This window comes from Nicotiana tomentosiformis, chromosome 4, assembly GCF_000390325.3.
Source record: "Nicotiana tomentosiformis chromosome 4, ASM39032v3, whole genome shotgun sequence".
Lineage (NCBI taxonomy): Eukaryota > Viridiplantae > Streptophyta > Magnoliopsida > Solanales > Solanaceae > Nicotiana > Nicotiana tomentosiformis.
The window spans coordinates 45,135,917-45,159,004 of NC_090815.1; the positions used below are offsets into that span (position 1 = coordinate 45,135,917).

Here is a 23,088-nt window from a genome sequence, read left to right on the forward strand (position 1 = left end):
CCGATTTGGTTAATTTAATTCTAAAAAGAATATAAGTCACAAATTAAAATAAGAAACATATACTACTAATTAACTATAATAATGTTAAAGACCAATATGGCACATAGGCAGTTAAAGTCATTTTCCACCAATTGCCGTCAGTAACGTGCGTAGTGTGCGCGCATGTATTAATATATAAATACTGTATTTTTGACTTCCCTATGTTGGTTCCCATGGGAGAGGAAGAGTAGAACTTCCTCTCTTCTTTTCTTATATTTTGGCATTGAGCGGTAGCCCTGAAAATCACGTAAAATAATTCCAAGAATATACAATACTACTAGTCTACTGAGTACTACACACAAAGGAGAGAGGATACAGGGGTAGTTAATGGGTGGATTGTCTACCTGTTCACGCTTCCTCTCTCTTAAAAGAGATGAGATATTTCTTCTGGTTGTTGAGTTCATTTTTTTGTCGATTCCAATTATATAGTAGTATTTACTTTATCTGTTTGAGAAAATTATGATCCACCATTAGATATTGTGACGAGGAATGAATAAAGATTACTAGTAATTATATCACAAGTAGTGATACAGATCATTGCTATAAATTAAGAAGAAGGAGGGACTTGTAAAAAAAGATGGAGGGATGCGTGTCAAGGCCGAAAAGTTGTATAAGAGGTAAATTTGGAGCTTCAAAGAAGAAGAAACTTAGGAGGAGAAGCAGTGCCGGCTCGAGGGTAAGACTACTAAAACAGCTGCTTTGGGCCTCATAATTTTTGGGGCTCCAAATATTTTTAATAGGTTATATATTAATTTATTTTTAGAAGAATATTTAGTGCTTTAAATGAGAAAGTATAAATTTTTATAGTAAAAAAGTAGGATTAAATTGTTGATCATAAATTGAAAAAAAATATCTTTTTGGGAATCACTCTCTAGACCATAAATTGAAAAAAGATTCGATTATTAATTCATAACTCAAAAAAGATTAAAACTTTAGTACAGTCCCACAACGTGTATATCTCAAGAGAAATTAAATGGATTAGATAAAATTATTAATAACTTTGCATATGAAAAATTAGAAATACAGAATTTGAATGAAATTATATATAATTTTTTTTTTAATATAAAAAAGGGTCTCTCTTTGAATTTTTGCTTCAGGCCTCCATTTTTATTGAGCCGACCATGAGGAGAAAAAGAAGAAAAGCTAAATCAAGGGTATCTTCTAATTTGTATGTAGGGTCGTCGCTTGGCAAAATTGATGAGTCTTTCCCTTTGGATAACTTCTCTGTATACAGTCGAAATAGATTTTGGTTTTCCTACGTTTGATCGAGTTTGAATGGTAAGCAACCGGAGTAGGGTTTCGGGATGAGTTCCGAAGATAGTACAAACGAGCCTCGAGTCCGAAGGCTGATCGAGGAGTCGGCTCGATACTTTTATCGAGCCCGTGGCCAAATCGATCTGCAAGGCATTGCTTCGAGGTCGAAAATGCGCTACGCCCACACCGAAGGTTGAACTCAAGCCAAAACCGATGGCTCGACCCAATAACGAGTTCGAGCCAGTATCGAGCTCACAGACAAGAGCCGTTACAACAGCACTAAGGGAGAGAATCTTGGCGGGAATCGAGGGAGAGACAATTCATCATGGGTCCTCCACTATATGCTTTATTTTATTATAAATAAAGTAGAATTCCTCTATTATAAAAGGGGAATCCTTGTAAGCAAAAAAGAACCGGAGACACTATAACAAAAGATCACTTCTCATATTGAAAGATATCTCCTTGTGCTTGTTCTATTTTACCTTATTCATTGTTTTGCTCACTATTCCCATTCTCATAGTCAAGAATACACATATTTCTATTTCTCTATACGATTTATATCAAATTTTATCACATATCCTTAGAACCATACACAAATTTAACGTTATCTGATTTTTTCGGGTAAACAGTTTGGCACCCACCGTGGGGCTAAGGATAAAAGTGATTGCTTGATATAAACCTGCAGTACACACCAATTTACAACTTCGAACCAGCAATGGCTTTAATTATCGACCACGAAGCCGGCCTTTAAGATGAAATCGACAACTTGGTACCCGGGGCCGGAAGGCCAGTTGACGATGGCACTGAAGCTCGAATCGAAGTACCCAAAATTCGAGCTGAAGTACAGTTAGATGTCAATTCGCAAGTGGCTCTTGAGGCGAACCAACGTTCCGAACCGGAAAAAAATATTCAGGGCAGTACTCAATCCGTAGCTCGAGACACCTATAACATGGGGGAAATCGGAGTCAGTTTACGCATGATCTTCATGATATTACAAGCCCAACAAGTAGCGATAGCTCAGTTGCAGAGCCAAAATCATATACAAAGCAGGTCAGATCCCAATTCGCTTCGAGAAATCACCCCCAGAACAGAGCCCGCCATAGTGAAATCAAACGAGCAAGAATCGGGGACCACTCCTAAAGTTGCTAAATTGCTCGAGGAACTCACAAAATGAGTCAAAGCTAACGACAAGAGAGTGAAAACATACAATGCCAGGGTCGATCAGATACCGGGAGCTCTACCAATGATAAAAGGACTGGATTCGAAAAAATTCATACAAAAGCCTTTTCCCTCGAGTGCGGCCCCAAAACCAATCCCCAAAAAATTCTGTATGCCCGAAATTCCCAAATATAACAGTACGACCGATCCTAACAAACATGTAACCTCTTACACATGTGCCATCAAGGGTAACGATTTGGAGGACGATGAGATTGAATCTGTATTGTTAAAAAAGTTCGGGGAGACCCTCTCAAAGGGAGCGATGATTTGGTATCACAATCTGTTGCCAAATTCCATCGAGTCTTTTGCCATGTTAGCAGATTCATTCATAAAGGAACATGCTGGTGCCATAAAGGTTGCAACAAAGAAATCAGACCTCTTCAAAGTAAAGCAAATGGGTAGTGAAATGCTGAGGGAATTCGTATCCCGATTTCAAATGGAACACATGGAATTGCCACCAGTCACAGATGATTGGGCCATCCAAGCTTTCACCCAAGGGTTGAACGAGCAAAGTTTGATAGCATCACGTCGGCTGAAGCAAAATTTGATCGAGTATCCAGCAATAACTTGGGCAGATATACACAACCGATATCAGTCAAAAATTTGGGTCAAGATGACCAGTTGGGAGCTCCGTCTGGATCCATGCGTCAGAACAGGACAACTACTAAAAACCAAAGGGAGATCGACAGAGAACAAAGGTCGAACAGAGACCGATATCAATCATACATCGCATATCGGATAAACAAAGGTTCAACACGCATCACCGCTCAGAACAATCGAAGAATTGATCGAGGGCAAAATTCTCGGGGACTTATGAGCAAGAGTGGCTTTGATAAATATGCTGATCCTATAGAAGCACCTCGGTTATCGGAATATAACTTCAGCGTTGATGCATCCGCCATTGTGTCGGCTATCGGACGCATTAAAGACACTAAATGGCCTCGACCCATGCAAACCGATCCTGCCCAAAGGAATCCCAATCAAATGTGCGAATATCATGGCACCCATGGCCACAGAACAGAAGATTGCAGGCAACTAAGAGAGGAAGTAGCCCGGTTATTTAACAAAGGCCACCTTCGGGAAGTTTTGAGCGATAGGGCGAGGAACCATTTTAAAAATAGGGATTTCGGCAAGCAAAACGAGCAGGAAGAGCCACAACATGTCATTCACATAATCATCGGCGGTGCCGATACCCCTTAGGGACCAGTGCTTAAATGCACTAAAACATCGATTGTGAGAGAAAAGTGATCTCGAACTCAGGATTACACACCCATAAGAACTTTGTCCTTCAAGAGATGAAGATGCAAAAGGGGTTGTATAACCTCATAACGATGCACTGGTAATATCTATACTCATGAATAAAATTAAAGTTAAGCGTGTGTTGATTGATCTAGGTAGCTCGGCCAACATCATCAGATTGAAGGTCGTAGAGCAGCTCGGCCTGCGGGACCAGATCATACCCGCAACCCTGGTTTTAAACTGATTCAATATGGTATGTGAAACCACCAAAGGTGAGATAATTCTACCAATAAACGTGGACGGAACCATCCAAGAAAATAAAGTTTCACGTGATCGAAGGCGACATGAGGTACAACACCCTTTTTGGAAGACCATGGATCTATAACATGAGAGTTATACCTTCGAACCTACACCAGGTCCTCAAATTCCCAACATCGAGAAGAGTCAAGACAGTGTACGTAGAACAACCAGCCACAAAAGAAATGTTCATTCGTCGAGGAATCGAAACCAATACCCTCGACTTCGTCAGTAAAGGGATCCGGCTCAGAAGGAGAACGAGACACCAAATATCAATCACAGAAATCGGCTTCGACCCAACCAGATAACCAGATGATCGAAGAAGATGATGATCAGAGGGTCCCTCGATCCTTCGTGATTCCTGATGACTCCGACGCTACCAAATCAACATTTGAGGAATTGGAGCAAATCACACTAATCGAGCACTGGCCCGAACGAAAGGTATACGTGGGAACGAGGTTGAGCCCCGAACTCAGGAAGAAACTTATTCAATTTCTTATCGATAACATTGATTGTTTTGCCTGGTCCCATTTAGATATAACAGGAATTCCACCGGACATAATGACACATCGGCTAAGCTTGGACCCAAAGTTCAGACCGGTGAAGCAAAAGAGAAGACCCCAGTCCGAGGTAAAGCACGCATTCATAAAGGATGAGGTAACCAAACTTCTCAAGATAGGGTCCATTTGGGAGGTGAAATATCCCGAATGGTTAGCCAATGTAGTTGTAGTACTTAAAAAAGGAAACAAACTTAGAATGTGTGTGGACTATAAGGATTTGAACAAAGCATGCCCCAAAGATTCTTTTCCGCTGCCCAACATCGATCGCATGATCGATGCCACAGCCGGCCACGAGATCCTCACTTTTCTCTATTCCTACTCCGGGTATAATCAAATCCAGATGAGCCCGTAAGACCAAGAAAAAACTTTATTTGTCACCAAATATGGAACGTACTATTATAATGTGATGCCCTTTAGGCTAAAAAGTGCAGGGGATACTTACCAACGCCGAGTGAATAAAATGTTCGAAGAACAATTAGGTAAATCAATGGAAGTTTATATTGACGACATGCTAGTTAAGTCCCTGCGCGTAGAGGATCATTTGACCCATTTGCAGGAAACATTCGAGATTTTGAAGAAATACAACATGAAGCTCAACCCCGAAAAATATGCTTTTGGGGTCGGTTCGGGCAAGTTCCTCGGCTTCATGGTGTCAAATCGGGGAATTGAGATTAACCCCGATAAAATCAAGGCCATCGAAGACATCACTATCGTGGACAGTGTAAAAGCTGTACAAAGGCTAACGGGATGAATTGCGGCCCTAGGCCGATTTATTTCGAGATCATCAGATCGAAGTCACAAATTTTTCTCCCTACTCAAAAAGAAGAACGATTTCGCTTGGACCCCGGAATGCCAACAGGCATTGAAGGAACTGAAACAATATCTGTCGATCCCACCACTACTTCACACTCCAAAAGCAGACATAAAACTTTGCTTATACTTGGCAGTATCAGAAATCCCAGTAAGCGGTGTCCTAGTTTGGGAAGAGCAAGGTACGCAATTTCCCATTTATTATATAAGTTGAACCTTAGGAGAAGTAGAAGCTAGATATCCACACCTATAAAAATTTGTACTTGCACTGATAAGCGCCTCTAGAAAGTTACGACCGTACTTTCAATGTCACCCCATATGCGTATTAACAACTTACCCACTTCGTAATATTTTGCACAAACCCGAAATATTAGGCTGATTGGCCAAATGGGCCGTCAAACTCAGTGGGTACGATATCGAATACCAACCCTGTACGGCCATCAAGTCTCAAATTTTAGCGGACTTCATGGCCAATTTCACGCCAACCCTTGTACCGGTAGTCGAAAGAGAATTCCTGCTAAAATCGGGTATGACCTCGAGGGTATGGACCCTTTTTACGGACGGGTCCTCGAAAGTAAAAGGGTCCGGGTTGGGCATAGTTTTAAAACCATCCACAGGTAACACCATTAGGCAATCTATTAAAACTTCCAAGTTGACTAACAACGAGGCCAAGTATGAGGCCATGATTACAGGTCTCGAGCTAGCTAAAAACTTGGAAGCAGAAGTCATCGAAGCCAAATGTGACTCTTTGTTGGTGGTAAGTCAAGTAAACAAAACCTTCGAAGTTCGAGAAGATAGAATGCAAAGGTATTTAGACAAACTACATGTCACTTTGCACCATTTCAAACAATGGACTTTACAGCATGTTCCACGGGAGCAAAACAGTGATGTTGATGCACTTGCGAATTTGGAATCATCGGTCGAGAAAGGTGACCTAAGTTCGAGGACTGTCGTTCAACTCTCGAGGTCCGTGATCGAAGAAGGTCACGCCGAAATAAATTCTATGAGCTTAACCTGGGATTGGAGAAATAAGTATATTGAATACTTAAAGAACGGAAAGCTCCCATCGGACCATAAAGAATCAAGGGCCCTACGGACCAAAGCTGCTCGATTCACGTTGGCTTCAGATGGAACACTATACCGAAGGACATTCGATGGACCATTGGTAGTATGCTTGGGTCTAGGAGATATCGATTACGTCTTACGTGAGGTGCACGAGGGTACTTGTGGGAATCACTCAGGTGCCGATTCATTAGTCCAAAACATAATCAGGGCAGGGTATTATTAGATTGATATGGGAAAAGACGCGAAGGAATTTGTTCGAAAATGTGACAAATGCCAAAGGTTTGCACCAATGATCCATCAACCCGGAGAACAACTTCACTCGGTCCTATCCCCATGGCCATTCATGAAATGGGGAATGGATATCGTCGGCCCTCTGCCATCGACCCCAGTTAAAGCTAAATTTATTTTATTTATGACTGACTATTTCTCTAAATGGGTTGAAGCACAGGCGTTCGAGAAAGTAAGAGAGAGAAGTTATAGACTTTATCTGGGATCATATCGTATGCCGATTCGAGATACCCGCCGAAATAGTATGTGACAATGGGAAACAATTTTTGGGCAGCAAAGTGACGAAATTCTTCGAAGATCACAAAATAAGAAGGATATTATCAACACCGTATCACCCCAGTGGGAACGGATAGGCCGAATCAACGAACAAAACTAACATTCAAAACCTAAAGAAGAGACTGAACGACGCTAAAGGAAAGTGGATAGAAATCCTACCCGAAGTCCTTTGGGCATATCGAACGACGTCAAAATACAGTACGGGGGAAACTCCATTCTCCTTAGTAGAAGCATTGATACCAGTCGAAGTCTGCGAACCCAGTACCAGATTTCGATACACTACAGAAGAATCAAATAAGGAAGCTATGAACAGTAGCCTCGAATTATCAGATGAAAAACGAGAAACTGCTCTTGTCCAATTGGCCGCCCAAAAACAACGAATCGAAAGATATTATAATCGAAGAACCAAGCTCCGCCATTTCAAACCCCGGGACTTAGTGCTAAGGAAAGTCACCCTCAATACCCAAAATCTGAACGAAGGAAAACTAGGACCGAACTAGGAAGGACCATATCGGGTTCTCAAGAACGTCGGAAAGGGATCATACAGGCTCGACATTATAAACGGCAAATAATTATCAAGCAATTGGAATGTGTCACATCTAAAACGATACAACTGCTAAGGTATGACCCTCCAATATTCATCTACATTTCAAAACTGACCCCTGCAGAAGTCCGATCAGGAGCCAAGATGGATCCTCCAATACGAAGCCTTAAGATCTGAAAGCATGCGTTGCACTCTTTTTCCTTAGACCGGTTTGATCCCAAATGGGTTTTTCGGCAATGTTTTTAATGAGGCAACTAATGATCGTGCTGCGCTTACAGCAGTATCTGAGGCCTCTTTGCAATCAACATCGAATACTAGGGAGGGGGGGAGGATTAGCCCTCGAATATATCAAACTCTGATGCAAGAAAGTTATTTCGCAACAACGGGTCTCCAATAGGAAACGTTGTAAGAGCCAAATGGTTAAAACGAACCGTGCTCATGTAGTAGGCCCGAACTCAGACATGAAACATAAACACTTTTATAGTGACTTGCAAAGAAAGTTCTCTTTGCCAACATCTTATATCCAAGATAAACTCGACCATTACGCCTACGGGCTACATTACTTCGAGTTCGAATCATTCACTTGACTACTAAGCCTACAGGATACTTTATTTCGAGTCCGAGCAAGCACTCAATCGACCATTATGCCTACGAGCTACATTACTTCGAGTTCGAATCATTCACTCGACTACTAAGCCCACAGGCTACTTTATTTCGAGTCCGAGAAAGCACTCACTCGACCATTACACCTACAGGCTACATTACTTCGAGTTCGAATCATTCACTCGACTACTAAGCCTACGGGCTACTTTTATTTCGAGTTCGAGCAAGCACTCAATCGACCATTACGCATACGGGCTACATTTCTTCAAACTCGAATCATTGACTCAACTAATAAGCCTAAGGGCTACATCACTTCAAGTTTGAATAAGCATTCGCTCAATTATAGAGGCTATGAAGTCCAAATTTGATTAAGTTGTTTAAATGAATGTTTTCACAAAACAAAAGCAAGTCGGCAAAATTGTTTATATACAAAATTGTCTACATGATTGATTACAATGTAAAAATTAAGGACTAAGCTTCTTGGTCATCCTCAGAAGCGGTTTCTTCTCTATCAGGCTCCCCCATCCTCTGATCCGCTCTTACTCCCATCATCATCATCATTGTCATCATTATCGTCATCGAAAACTAGGGCTTCAGCATCGGCTTCGAGTTCTTTGGCCCTTTTTATCTCTTCAGCGAGATTGAAACCACGAGCATGGATCTCCTCGAGGGTTTCCCTCCGAGATCGGCACTTAGCAAGCTCGGCGACCCAATGTGCTCGAGTATCGGTAGTCTCGGCTGCCTCTCTTGATTGGACCCGGGAAGCTTCAGCGTCGGCCCGATAGACGGCCACGAGTGCATCCGCATCAGCCTTTGCCTTTTCGGCATCAGATTCAGCCTTTGCAAGTACAGAGGCCAACCGAGCCTTGAGCTCCTATATTCTTCTTGCTTGAACCAGGCATTTTTCATTCATTCTTTGAAGTTGAGTTCCGGCCGATGATAATTGGGCTCGAGCAGTTTCTTTCACTACAGCAAATCGGTCCATACCTTCTTTCCACTGCAAAGGCTCCACTTTTATCACGTCGACCTCCTCACGAAGCTTCCTGATCATCTCAATTTTTCGCTACAACTATGAGACCGAAAATTTAGCCATCGTTCCGGTATCAAGCCCATAGGCTTTTAAAAGTATCATTACCTGCTCAGACAAGTCAGTCTAATTTCGATAAGCCTTGGCCAACTCAGCTCGGAGGTCTTTTATTTCCTCTTCTCTTTGCCCTAAGAGAAGTGTTAGGGATTTCCTCTCATCAACAACCCGTTGAAGGTCGGCCTCATATCGACGCAGCTCGTTTTGGGACCTAGAGCATGTTTCTCGATGAACTGCCATTGCCTACAAAAGAAACGTGAAACGAAGTTAACAAAAAGTAAACATGAAGATAGTATCGACAAAATAATTTTAAGGATTACCTGATTCAAAGCCTGCCACACCCCATGAAAAAGATCCGGTTCATCACCAGAACCGTCAACGTCCTCGACACCGATAAACAGGTCACGAAAGGGATCCTCTCCATCGTGAGGCCAGTCTAGATTGAGGTCCCCATGAGCTTTAGCTTCCCGAATCACCCCTTCGGAAAAAACGGGAAAGGTGGGCGAATCGTCGATTACTGCTGCCCCAAAAGAATCACTTGGAGCATTCTCTTCGGTTCGAAGGGATTCGAGGGCCCTTTCAGACATATCCCTCATCCGTTGGCTCCGATGAGATGAATCTTCGATCTCCGATAATTCGGGGATTCCACCCGAATTTCTCTTCGCTATATCCTCAGTTCGAGGCGGAGCCTCATGAAGCGGCATCGATCCAGCAGCCGATTGGGCATCGGTGGTTCTCTTTGTTCGGGCCGCCAGTGCGGACCCATAATTTTCTTCTTCTTCTTCTTCTTCTTCTTCATCTACATCCCTTAGACGCAGAACCGATTCCACGGTCAAAGGAATGGTATTCTTGTTCGGCTTACGAGCCGTCCTCTTCTTCGGTTTTGGACCTTCGGGAACGAAGGCTCTTTTCCTTTTATTTTCCTTCACCGGCTTTGGGACAGAGGCCAAAGTTTTTTCCTCGTTGGACAAGGGCCTCAAAACCGCATCTTTACCCAGACCTGCATATGGAAAATTTTGTTAAGATATTCAGAAACTACCTCGTTCGAACTATCAAAGAGTACGAGAAAGGGGCTTACCATGATTTTTGGCCTCCCACCGACCCTTTGACAAATCGCGCCATGAGCGCTCGACGTATGTGAAAGTCGAGACAAGAGCTCGTACCCAGTTCTTGAGATCGGGAACTGCTCCGGGCATCCAGGGAACCGCTATATCATAAAAAGGAAAATATCGATGAGAAAAGAAATGAAAGAACAAAATAGAAGCAACAGCAGAATCACACTTACGTTTCATATTTCACTCCTCGGGAAATGGCATCTTTTCGGTCGGAATCAGGTCCGAAGTCCTCACTCAAACGAACCTACTCATTCAACCTCGATCCCTATCCTCGTCAATACTCGAGAACAGATCCTTGGAAGCTCGACGCTGAAGTTTAATTAACCCTCCTCGAAAAAGTCGAGGACGATATAATCGGATAAGATGGTCGAGGGTGTACGGCATCCCCTCGATTTTGCTCACGAAATATCGGATCAGGATAACGATCCACCAAAAAGAAGGATGGACCTGGCCTAAGGTTATATGGTATTGACGACAGAAGTCAATAATAACGGAATCGAGGGGACCTAACGTGAAAGGGTAAGTATACACATTTAAAAACCCTTTCACGTAAGAAGTGATATCTTCGTCAGAAGAAGGAATCATTATTTCTTTTTTATCCCAATTGCAATCTTTCTTTAGGTGTTGGAGATGCTTCTCGGTTATCGAACATATGTACCTCGATACTGGTTCACATCGGCTAGGGACCAATGAGCCTTTATCGACCTTAAAATCAGAAGTAAGAACGCACGCTCCGGGAACGCACTCCTCAGGCTGTGGTTCTGCCGGTGTATCATCGGCGACACATTGTGAAGATGGAGCCTTCTCCTTCTGAGGAATGGTTTGTGACATTTTCACCATTTTCGAATTCAGGGGCGAGGAATAGAGGAAAGTGACAAAGATTTTATAGGATTGAAAATGGGCTTTTGCAAAAAGAAATCACAGATTTATAGGTAATTTAGAGAATACGAAAAAGAGACTTGGGAAATTTGAAAGATAGAAGATATAAAAGTGGTAAATGATAAAATGAAGGGTTATTTATAGGTTCAAGCGATGGCGGTTCAGTATCAGCGGTGGCCGACCACCGCCTGACATGCATTAAATGTCTTGAAAGACTAAACCGACAGAATAGCTATCACATACGTCATGGTCGAACCCGATGGAAACGTCAGGTTATAATCCGATCGAGCCATTAAAAAATCATATCGTTTCTCACCACATTCTTTCTGAGAAACGAGGGGACTATTTGTATACAGTTGAAATAGATTTCGGCCTTCCTACGTTCGATCGAGTTTGAATGGTAAGCAATCAGAGTAGGGTTTCGGGATGAGTTCCGAAGACAGTACAAACGAGCCTCGAGTCTGAAGGCTGATCGAAGAGTCGACTCAATACTTTTATCTAGCCCGTGGCCAAATCGATCCGCAAAGCATTGCTTCGAGGTCAAAAATGCGCTACGCCCACCCCGAAGGTCGAACTCAAGCCAAACCGATGGCTCGACCCAATAACGAGTTCGAGCTAGTATCGAGCTCACAGACAAGAGCCGTTACAACAGCACTAAGGGAGAGAATCTTGGCGGGAATCGAGGGAGAGACAATTCATCATGGGTCTTCCACTATATGCTTTATTTTATTATAAACAAAGTAGAATCCCTCTATTATAAAATGGAGAATACTTGTAAGCAAAAAAGAACCGGAGACACTGTAACAAAAGATCACTTCTCATCTTGAAAGATATCTCCTTGTGCTTGTTCTATTTTACCTTATTCATTCTTTTGCTCACTATTCCCATTCTCATAGTCAAGAATACACATATTTCTATTTCTCTATACGATTTGTATCAAATTGTATCACATATCCTTATAACCATACACAAATTTAACGTTATCTGATTTTTTCGGGTAAACATTCTCCTTCCAACAATCCTACTTTTCAGGGTCCTTTCTCTTTCTCTCTCTCTTTGTAGGTGAAATTTTCACATTTTAATATAGATAATGTTTTTGGTTATAGAATGATATCTGCAGCTTGTACTTTTGATTTTTGAGTCAGTTTATTGGATGTTTAAGGTGGAAGAGAATTATATATATTGATGATGTGGATGTCGGTTGATGAACTGCATTTGGATGGAAAAGTTTCAACCTTTCTTTGTCTTTTCTTCTTCTGGGATGGATTTCCAGTTTTATGCGGAGTATTGTATTGTTCTCCTTCTATGGACAAGTGGTTGAGCTGAAGGGAATAATTTTGTATATGCTTGATTGAGTATTTTTTAGCAACAAATTAAAATGTAGGTTATCTTGCTTACAGATTTAGGGCATATTATCACAGTCTGTGTGTTAAGATATAGAGTTATAATTAGTGGAAAGTCATTGATGAGGCATGGTTTGATTCTGCTGCAATATTTGAATCTGACTGCAGCGATGAAGATTACCAGAGTGTCCCTGATGGTATGGCATTTTGATTTTCAACCTTCTTTTCCAGTTGTTAATAGAATTTCAATTTGTATAAACTTAGTAATACAAATATAGACACAATTATAGCAGATGTGCTTTCTCTCAACAGCTTTGAGGGTGAGCAAACTAGTGTAGCTTCAATGAAAGATGCTAACCATGGGGATACTAATATAAATGTCCACGTCCAATTATCCGAACTGAAGAGGCAGAGGGAATTGTTAAGCAATCTTGCTAGCAGCTCCGACAGTTGCTCCGGTAAAACTGTAAAGCAACCAAGCAGTTTTGTGCAGCCAAAAGAGGTGGATTCTCGAACAAATCTTGATGGACCTAACGGTGAGGTGCGGCCTGTTTCCCTTGATGAGATATCGTCCTCGGAAAATGAAGGTAGTGAAAGGGAGGATCGTTTGTTGGAGAACTGTGGAATTCTTCCAAACAACTATCTGCCTCGTCTTAGTCTTACCTCTACTGTTGTGCCAGTTGAGATGAGATCTCTAAGCTCTAGTCCTCGAAGTTCAAGAAAGAAAGCTGCCTTAAAACTTCCCTTTAAATGGAAAGAAGGAAATTCTCATGCCACTCTACGTGAGTTTCTATATCTAGCTTTTGATTTAGTTGCTTGGCGCATAGTTCCTCAAATGTGCATCACATGATGGACACTGCTGTTGTTCATTTCATTGTTCATAAGCACCTAATAATTTGAAGTAAATAAAAATATTACTAGCATGGTATGAAAATAAATTTCTTATCGAGACATGATTCATTGCTTTAAATAGTTTTGATTTGGAACAATCTATTGTCTTTGGAGCAGTCGAACTTTCCTTCTGCACTTCTGAAGCATGAGATATTTCTAAGCAAGTGCCTCCTTACCAAATAGTATAAAATATAGGGGTGTGAAGGTGAACCAAGGGAATCCTTGTCAAGGACCTTGATTCTCTGCTTTACCTTGGAACGGATCTTAATAATCCACTTCTAAGTTCTAAGGGAAAATCTAGTTTCTCACAGTCCAATTTTGATCTCCTTAGACTCGTTTCATAAATCAAGCTGTAAAATCAAGAGAGGAGGAAAAGAAGAGAATAACTATGACAGAGGAAAGTAATCCTTGGCATCATATGTCTATCTCTGCGCCTGAAACCGACTGTTTGGAAGCTTATATAAATGTTTGAGCATGAAAGTTCTCTATAAATTTTGATTTTAGATGGGAAAAAGTGATGGTTCAGTTATCAGTGATCCTGTCACCAGATAAAGTAAAAGAGAATACAATGAGCTAACTTAAATTTGTTTTTGGGTACAGTTGCATCTAAAACCCTGCTTCAAAGGCCCATAGCTGGTAGCCAAGTACCAATTAGCCCATTGGAGAAGAAGTTGCCTGATAGTTGGTCCCATATTGAACCGAGTACCTTCAGGGTCCGGGAAGGAAACTATTTCAGGTAATGCTTGCTTCCATTGCACATACTTACAGACACATAGGTAAGCACTTATTTTATGAGCATAAAAAAAGCTTAGGTAAAGTCTTTCATTCGGACAAAGATGAAAAGCTTAGGGAAAATCTAAATGAGCATAGTTAAAGATGTGTTTTGTGGACGTTGTAGTTATCATTAGTATGTGCATACATGCCATCTGCCACTGCAACTTTGTTTATGTTGTATCATTCACATATTGTAACTTCTGCAGGGACAAAAAGAAAGAGTTTGCTGCAAATTATGCAGCATATTATCCTTTTGGTGTTGATGTATTTTTATCTCAGAGAAAAATTGATCATATTGATCGACTTGTGGAACTTCCTGTCATTGAACACTCTGAGACACTTCCATCCATTCCTGTAGTGAATATTCAGGTATCTTTTATATTAGCTGTAAGAGAATAAGTAGTGTATTTCTTTATTTTTTCTCCCTCCATTAGCTCTAGCTATCATTAAGCTGGCCTGATGTTAGCTGAAAGATATGTAATTTCTCTGCTAAAGATGTGTTCGAGTCTCTTGAAAGTCAAAGTTAATCAACACCCAAATGGTTTTTTGAATTATAAGACTTATTCATCTCCCTGTAGGTTTCCAGTGTAACCACCAATCCTGGCACATTGTGGTGTGTGTTTGGTTAACTATTTTTGGTCATCATAATTTAGGCGTCTAACTTCTAGTAATAACAGTATAAGTTGAAAAAAAAATGGCTAGGGAATATCTTCACAGTTGAAAGGCATATTTAACATTTCCATTGCAGTTGTGAACTTATTCTCAAGCCAGTGGCTTTTACCCTTATTCTTACTCATACAAAATCATATTTGATAGCATGAGAGCGTTACTTTCTTGTGTTCAAGTAGTTTGTATTCTCTCGATGAACCATTTCGTATTCAGATATTCATTCATTTGAGCTTCTAAGTTGCTGCTTTTACCCTCTTTATTTTTTTTGTACAGGTGCCACTATATCCTGCCGCGTTTTTTCAGGGTGAAAGTGATGGTGAAGGAATGAGTTTTGTCTCATACTTTAAGCTTTCCGAAAGTTATGCTAAGGAACTTCCTTCTCATTTTCAAGATAACATCAGAGTAAGTTCTAGTTACCATGTCGGTTCCTTGTTTCTCTTGCCTTTCTTTAGTTGTATATTTCTCCCGTTCCTGCTTAATCATTGCTTCTACATATTTCTCTTTTCTTTCATTTCAACTTGTTCCAGAGTTCTGTCTCTTGTAACATTCATTTCTCTGTTGGTATTATCCTTTTTCATATTCTGGTACTTTCTCTCTTTACGCATCCTCTTGTGGTATTGAGTCATCCGGTTTCCTGGTCATTATTCCATTTTTTTTTTCAAATTTTCTGTTTGTCAATAAACCATCATTCAGTTTTTACTGAACATTCATTTTTCCTATTTAACCTGCTTTCCTCTCTCCCCTTTCTTATTGAACAGAGGATAATGGATGAGGAAGTGGAAAAAGTGAAGGCTTTTCCGACAGATGGTACTGTTCCCTTTAGGGAACGGTTGAAGATATTAGGTCGTGTAGCAAATGTGGAGGACTTCCGGTTAAGTGCAACAGAGAGGAAGATTATGCATGCCTACAATGAAAAACCTGTTCTTTCACGTCCTCAACATGAATTCTATAAGGTATAATGGCTAGATTTTGTTATTCTTCGGTTCTAAGTTAGATGTGGTTGTACATCGTACTCCTATTTTCATGTGGGCACTAATACGAGTCAATAAAATTTGTTATTAGTCTTGTGTCCGGCAGAATGATTTACGGAGATTTCATTTTCTTGAAAAATTTTAGTCTAAGAAAAAATAAATTAATTTCCTCTAGAAATAAGGATAATCCTCAATTGATGGGGGAATCCATAAATTTTGAGTGTTATACGATGATTAAGATAATGTACTCAATTAAGAGTCTACTATTGGCTCTGAGATTTTCTTTTTTTAAGAAAAGAGCACGAACCATTCTGGTGTTGAAACTTGGAAGTGTGGTAGACATTCTTATTCTCTTGGTGGAAAACATTATTACATGGCCTTTGCCAGTTCTCATTTGAAAGAGCATTCATATTTTTATTACATAAACTATGTTGTTTCACATCGTAATATGATCTGATTTTAAAATGTTTAATTTGCAAACATTGTATCATTGTCTCATTTCTAGCATATTGAAGGAGAAATCTTAGGTTCTTACTGAGTTGCTAATGGTCTCTTTGTAGGGAGAAAAGTATTTTGAGATTGATATAGATATGCACAGATTCAGTTACATCTCTAGGAAGGGTTTTGAAACATTCCTAGATAGGCTAAAGCTATGTTGCTTGGACGTAGGCCTCACAATTCAGGTGACTATATGTTCTCTAATTCAATACTTGTGTCATTTTCCTCTTCTTTTCTTTTTCTGGTTTGGAGATCAATCGTAAGCAATATTTTAACTTTTCAAATCAGGGTAACAAAGCTGAAGAACTTCCAGAACAGGTCTTATGTTGTGTACGGTTAAATGAAATCCATATGATATGGCAATTAAATGAAGTTACTGTTAGCTCATTTGTGTACTTGCTTGTGCCTCCATATCTCCCCCTTCTCCCAATTGATAGAGTTTTCAGCGCTTCGTAATGTATTTTATTATGAGGATATACATGTAGCTGGTTTCATACAGTAACAGAGCCTCAAGCCGGTTCGGCAAAATCCAATAGCTTTGGCTCAGACCTTGTATTTTTGTTAAAAGAATTCATTTAATATGTATAAATAATTTCCAAATCCCAGTAAATTGCCTCATTTGAAATCTATAACCCATAATAAACTCAAAATTCTAGCTCCACCTCTGGTTTCGTATGAACTCTTTTAAGATGATTTCTTGTACTGGACAAGACTTCTATGTGGATCCATCTTGGAATTGCCGGTATTGGGCACCTCATGCTGCCAACTACAGTTTCACATGTGTTCTGGAGAAGCAATGGCATATCGAGCAAGCTATAAATAACATGTTTGAATGATGAGAAAATAGTTATTAGAGTGAGTCTTCCACTTTGCTTTTATGTTTCATCATGCAACAACCTGTCTCAAATTTTTGCTGCAACACATGCTTTTATTACTGCTTTCTAAAATGTAAATATGCTCAAAATCCTGGAAGTAAAGAGATCTTAGATGTGATCCCACTTCCATTAATATATGGAGAACACGAAGCAAAACATTGCAGTAGCAGTTAGATACTAATCTATATTAGGTTATTTCAAAGAAAACTATGTGAAGAGAAAAAGAATGGTGAAATCCAAGATTTACAAGGAGCAAGAGTTGCCCACTCTGTTTCCATAGCATGAACTATGGTTAAGATCGATGAATCACTTCACATAAGGGAATTTTTATCCGAAAGTCTTAACTCTTTCAGGTTTCTCTACTTAAATGTAATGACCCGACCGATTGTTTTGTGAGTCATAGCCCTGTTTTCCCATTTACTACTCATTTTATACTTTATAGCTGTTATGTGACTTGCTGAGGTAGTCGGTTCAGATCCATAGTGATTTCATACTAAAATGAGACACTTAGTCTCAAGGTTGAAAGCTTAAGTTGAAATGATTGACCAGATGTTGATATTTGGGTAAACAACTCCGGAATGAAGTTTTAATGGTTCTATTAGCTCCGTTGGGTGATTTTGGACTTAGGAGCGTGTTTAGATTGTGATTTGGAGGTTCATCGTCGAATTAGGCTTGAAATGACAAAAGTTGAAATTTTTGAAAAGTTTGTCCGGGAGTGAACTTTTTGATATCGGGGTCGGATTTTAATTCCGGAAGTTAGAGTAGTTCCATAATGTCAAGTATGACTTATGTGCAAATATTTGGGGTCAATCAGACATGTTTTGATAGGTTTCGGCGTCGTTTGTGGAAGTTGAATTTCCTTAGTTTTAATAGGCTTGAATTGGGGTGTGATTCGTATTTTTGAAGTTGTTTGATGTGATTTGAGGGCTCGACTAAGTTTGTATGAGGTTTTAGGACTTGTTGGTATGTTTGGTTGAGGTCCCAGGGGCCTCGGGTTGATTCCGGATGGTTAACAGACCAAAAGTTAAAGTTGAGTGACTGCTGAAGATGGACCTCTACTGGTGTAACTGCACCTGCGGAGCTTTGATCGCAGGTGCGGGCTGGCTTGCGCAAGTGCGAGATTGGAGGGGAGTGTGCAGGTGGTCGCAGGTGTGAGGAGTTTTCCGCACCTGTGTAGCCACAAGTGCGGCGAGATGTGCGCAGTAACAGAAAGCGCGCAGGTGTGATAAGGAGTTCCGCATCTGCGTGACCGCAGATGTGGCAGGAGGACCGCATAAGAGGAAGTGGGCAAATGAACTAGGACTGCAAAAGCGTCCTGCTTGCTCACAGAAGCGAGTCCACAGAAGTGGAGTGAGGGACCGTAGGAGCGGAATGGGCAGCATATGTGTGTGTTATGTCGCTTCTGTGACGCCGCATAAGCGGTTAAGTTCCCGTATAAGCGGATGTGCTGGGAAGATTATTAAAACAAGGGTTCGCAATTTTGGCCTCATTTCAAATATTTCAAGCACGGGTTTAGGTGATTCTTGAGGGGATTTTCGAGAGGATTCATGAGTTAACTACCTTGTATTCATTTTTTATCAATAATCTTGCTTCCCCATTAATTTTCCCACCTAGTTGGTGTGTATTTAAGGTATAAATTGGGAGTTTGCGGCTAGGGGCTTGGAGAGTTTGATTTGGGGATTTAAATGACGATTTGGTGTCGGATTTTGATAAATTTGGTATGGTTAGACTCGTGGTTGAATGTGCTTTCTGATTTTGTGACTTTTATCAAATTTCGAGATGTGGGCCTGGGGGGCCATCTTTTGAGTCAATTTTTGACTTTTGATTAATAGCTTAGCATTTTATTATTTAGTTGATTCCTCTAGCCTGTATTGATTATATCGAATTGTTTATGGCTAGATTCGAGGCATTTAGAGGTCGTTTCGCGAGGCAAGGGTATATCGGAGTAGAGATTTGCTCGTATTGAGGTAAGTAACCGTTTTAAATTTGGTTCTGAGGGTACAAAATCCCGTATTACGTGTCATGTATTTTTTTTGAGGTGGCGCACATGCTAGGTGATGGGCGTGTGAGCGTGCACCGTAGGAATTGTGACTTGGTCAAATTTTATGGAACTGTGTAGTTGAATAATCTGTTGTCATATGTATATTTTCCATGTATTATAGAAATTGAACCACAAGTCATGTTAGAAATCATATTTTGACTATGTGTTGGCATTGTAGGGACCCACAGAGGTCGTGTACATATTACTTTGAAATCATATAGAGCTAGAATTAGAATGAAGGTTTTTTGACATGTCTAATCATGTTGTACTGTTGTACTGGAGCGCTTGACTACAGTCAAATATTCTTTTGTATTAATCAATTATAAGCATTATAAAGTTCAAAGAACTAAATACATTTTTGTTCAATGAGAGGAAACTAAGTTGACTTTAGCTAAACACCAGAGTGTAATTAAGAAAACAAATTTCCTTAATTGATAAGTAAATGAAGTACTTAAAGATTACTATCTAAATGTTGTTTCGGGAAGATAGATAGAAGTAAAATATTGCTAGTTACTTCCATGAGAAAGAACGGATGATGCTGTAGGACTGCTAACATTTTCCACAGTCCCAACGTGTGTTTTCCCAGTTAGCATATCTATAGTAATTTGAGCTACTTCTGCGAACCAGTCATCCTCTGGAAGCACACTGCACATTGAATTTCTTTTAATCAGTTTAAGTTATATGCATCACGGAGTAAGAAATAACATCACCTAAAAGGGTAATTACAAATAACTCTATATAACAATATTAATTGGAAGAAATGTTAAATAACTTGTTATAAAAGGTTAAATTACAAAATGGTGTAAGATCTTTCGCATTGTAAGTGCTCTTCACTTAAATTCTTCTTTATTACTCTCTCAGTCTCAATTTATGTGACAACGTTTGACTGGACTTCAGAGTTTAAGAAAGGAAGATTTTTGGAACTTGCGGTAAAAATAAGCTATAGATATTTGTGTTGCTATAAATTCTCATCAAGGTAAAGTGAGAAGTTTCAAGTTAAATTATTTGTAAATGTAGAAATGTGTTACTATTCTTCTTGGGACTAACTAAAAAGTAAATAGTGTCACATAAATTGGGATGGTGGGAGCAGTAACTAGTGACTGTGAAATAAGCTTTGTTTTATTTGCTATGGTATACCTGTAAGGGTCAATTTTGGTTGCAGCAACTGCTTTAATGGCTTTGCCTATAATGTTTTTGATTACTTGCTGAAGATTTTGAGACAAGTAGCGCCCTTGTGAAGTAAAGAGTATCACAAACTCCATATCTAAATAAAACTACAGTGGAAAATGGTGTTTCGGTTCTCAAGAATACAAGGTACTACTAAGTAATAAACTTGTGCATTTATAAAACGACAACAAAACATGAGAGAAAAATTTACAGAGATGGGTGAAAATAAATAATTTGACAAAAAAGCCAACCCGGTGTAAAACGCATCCCACATTCATACATGATCCAGGGAAGGGCGACAGCCTACCCTAACGCACGCATTAGTGCTGCTTCCATGATTTGAACCTATGACCTTTAAGTCACAAATAGACAACTTTACTGTTGCTCCAAGGCTCCCCTTCAAAATAAATAATCTGACAAAAAAGAACAAACTTGTTGAAGCCCAAAAGGACCTAAAGGTGTTGGCCCTTGCTCAATCTCTTCCCAAAAGGTTTGATCTTCACAAACCATAGGATAATAGTTTCAGTGAGCCTCGTCAAAAGAATAGTAGCAAATCTTTCTCTTCCCACAAACATGTCCGATGTTATGCCAGCAATTCTAGTTAACTTCCTAAACAGTTCCTGAAATACTGGAGATGGAAACCACTATATCTTTTCTAGATTTTCATCCATATTTATGTACATGTCGGGACTCAAATAAACACCACCATCTTCTAAAAAAATGGGTTCAAGTGCATGTTGCATACAAAAGCTGTCACATAATTGATCAACTAGACGCTGGAGTCTTCGCTTCAGTTCTCTCTGCTCTACAGTGGGATTGCCTATCTGTATTCCGTTTAGATGTATCATCTGCCTTATTAGGTTGTTGTGAATATGAAAGCTTGGCGACTGCACGAGGGATTAGCTCGTTCGGTAGCAATAATGCATTGGCTACTAAAGAAATCTGTTCAGATTCTGTCGCAGCCATCCTTACAATTCTATTTACAGATCCTTCAAGATTCTCATTTTCCACTGAACCAGGTAATGCTTTTATTAACATACTTATGTATGCATTAAACACCTGCATTACACCTTCCAAAGCTTGCTCAGACAACTATAGGCTTTCAAGAGGACTAATGTCCTCGCATGGTTCCTGACAGAATGATCAAGAAGGAGCTTCAGAATATTACATCCTTTAGAAAGATCACTGAAGAGTGTTCAAAATATCAACAGAAACTAACAGAGGCAAAATGCATAACAAATATTTTTTGGGATAATTACATTTTTGAGCCGCCCTGAAAATATAATAGCCGACAAATGTATATGTTTTGTTTATTAAGTATAAATATACATATAACATACATAAATACATATAATTCATAGTTAGGTTCTTTTATTTCTCTATTTTAAACCCTAATCTTCTATCTTTTTGATTCCATGCATTTTTGCATTATCCCTGCTTTCGAAATGATTCCGTATCACTTCACTTTTGCACTTCTTGTGTAGATTGACATTGGTACCTACAGATTCCCGAGAGGTACTTAGCTGCTACTAGTCTGTGATTCGAGGTAGAGCTGCATTTCTTTCGTAGACCCTTGAGTCATTTTCTATTTCTTTGTATTGTTTCCTCTCATTTCGTACAATGTTGTATTTATTTCAAACCTTGTATTTAGATGAATTTAGACGCTCATGTACTTGTGACACTAAAGGTCTTGAGATAGTTTTGTTATGTCATCGGTCAGTTATTAGATATTTATTACTTTCCTTATTATATTATCTGTTATGTTGGCTTGACTAGCATTCAGTGTTAGGAGCCATTTCGATCCCGCGATGGGGATTTCGTATCGTGATAAAAATAAAGAGGAAAAATTTTCTTGTATGAAGAAATACAAAGACAAAAAAAACACAAATTGTGGAGTTTTCTTGTTGGAAAGAGAACGTTTCTTCCTTTTTTTGTGGTCTTTTTTATTGTTTTAAAATATTTTGTGTCTTTTTTTGTAAAAAATATCCATCATGTAATAATATTAAAAATAACTTATTTGATTGTCACGACCCAAAATCCACTATAGGTCGTGTTGGCGCCTAACACCGCCGTCAGAAAAGTCAACCGTGATTTATCAATTTTAAGTACTCCTTTTAGTATTTTGAAATCATAAATTTCCTTAATTGAACGGTATAAAATAGAATTTACGGAGTAAATGAAAATATTTAAACAAACCACAATAATGAATTACATGAAGGAACCCCCAAAACCCGATGTCACAAGTGCATGGGCCTTTTTCTAAGAAGTACAACAATAATACATCATCTGTCCAGAATGTAAATAAGACAGGATAAATAAATAGTACGATGGAGGCTCGGTGGACTACGATGCGTAGTATGGGTTGCAGCTCATATAATTTCTCCTCAACAGATGCACCTGCGCGCCAAGATGATCTCCAAATGAACCTGTCAGATCTTGCACATTTAGTGCAGAAGTGCAGTATGAGTACGTAAATCAACGCATACCCAGTAAGTATCTAGCCTAACTCCGGAGAAGTAGTGACGAGGAGTCGACATCGACACTTACTAGAGGTCCAAATAAATAATATGATAAATTCATAACAGATA

The 23,088-nt window shown here is 39.6% G+C and overlaps 2 protein-coding genes across 5 annotated transcripts; one reads left to right on the forward strand and one right to left on the reverse strand.

Annotated features, from left to right (window-relative positions):
• The first annotated feature begins 1,182 nt into the window (after nucleotides 1-1,182).
• Nucleotides 1,183-21,714, forward strand: LOC104084452 (uncharacterized). Of its 4 annotated transcripts, XR_011415378.1 has the most exons (10): nucleotides 1,183-1,265; nucleotides 12,706-12,811; nucleotides 12,908-13,396; nucleotides 14,106-14,241; nucleotides 14,486-14,648; nucleotides 15,222-15,350; nucleotides 15,707-15,901; nucleotides 16,480-16,602; nucleotides 19,192-21,519; nucleotides 21,639-21,714. XR_011415378.1 is itself a non-coding variant. In XM_070199763.1 (9 exons), the coding sequence occupies exons 3-9, from the start codon at nucleotides 12,958-12,960 to the stop codon at nucleotides 16,871-16,873; spliced, it is 1,353 nt and encodes a 450-aa protein (XP_070055864.1). In that variant the 5' UTR covers nucleotides 1,183-1,265; nucleotides 12,706-12,811; nucleotides 12,908-12,957; the 3' UTR covers nucleotides 16,874-17,035. The 4 variants fall into 4 exon arrangements, 3 of the variants coding, with proteins under 3 accessions (XP_070055864.1, XP_070055866.1, XP_018622273.3); XM_070199763.1 differs by lacking the exons at nucleotides 19,192-21,519; nucleotides 21,639-21,714 and adding an exon at nucleotides 16,706-17,035; XM_070199765.1 differs by lacking the exons at nucleotides 19,192-21,519; nucleotides 21,639-21,714 and adding an exon at nucleotides 16,706-17,035 and having other exon boundaries at nucleotides 12,927-13,396.
• LOC104084451 (exocyst complex component EXO84A-like) lies at nucleotides 19,827-20,595 on the reverse strand. Its single transcript, XM_070199766.1, has 2 exons — nucleotides 20,471-20,595; nucleotides 19,827-19,978 (listed from the first exon to the last, which is right to left on the reverse strand). Exons 1-2 carry the CDS (start codon nucleotides 20,593-20,595, stop codon nucleotides 19,840-19,842), a joined length of 264 nt encoding a protein of 87 aa, XP_070055867.1. The 3' UTR covers nucleotides 19,827-19,839.
• Nucleotides 21,715-23,088: the final 1,374 nt, after the last annotated feature.

Excerpts from the sequence above, each read along its gene's own strand:
- LOC104084451 (XM_070199766.1), bottom strand. The coding sequence starts at position 20,595 with ATGGAGTTTGTGATACTCTTTACTTCACAAGGGCGCTACTTGTCTCAA. Across the intron at positions 19,979-20,470 it reads ACCAAAATTGACCCTTACAG|TGTGCTTCCAGAGGATGACT; the intron begins GTATACCATAGC and ends TTCAATGTGCAG.
- LOC104084452 (XM_070199763.1), top strand. The coding sequence starts at position 12,958 with ATGAAAGATGCTAACCATGGGGATACTAATATAAATGTCCACGTCCAA. Across the intron at positions 15,902-16,479 it reads CTCAACATGAATTCTATAAG|GGAGAAAAGTATTTTGAGAT; the intron begins GTATAATGGCTA and ends GTCTCTTTGTAG. Across the intron at positions 16,603-16,705 it reads ACGTAGGCCTCACAATTCAG|GGTAACAAAGCTGAAGAACT; the intron begins GTGACTATATGT and ends TTTTCAAATCAG.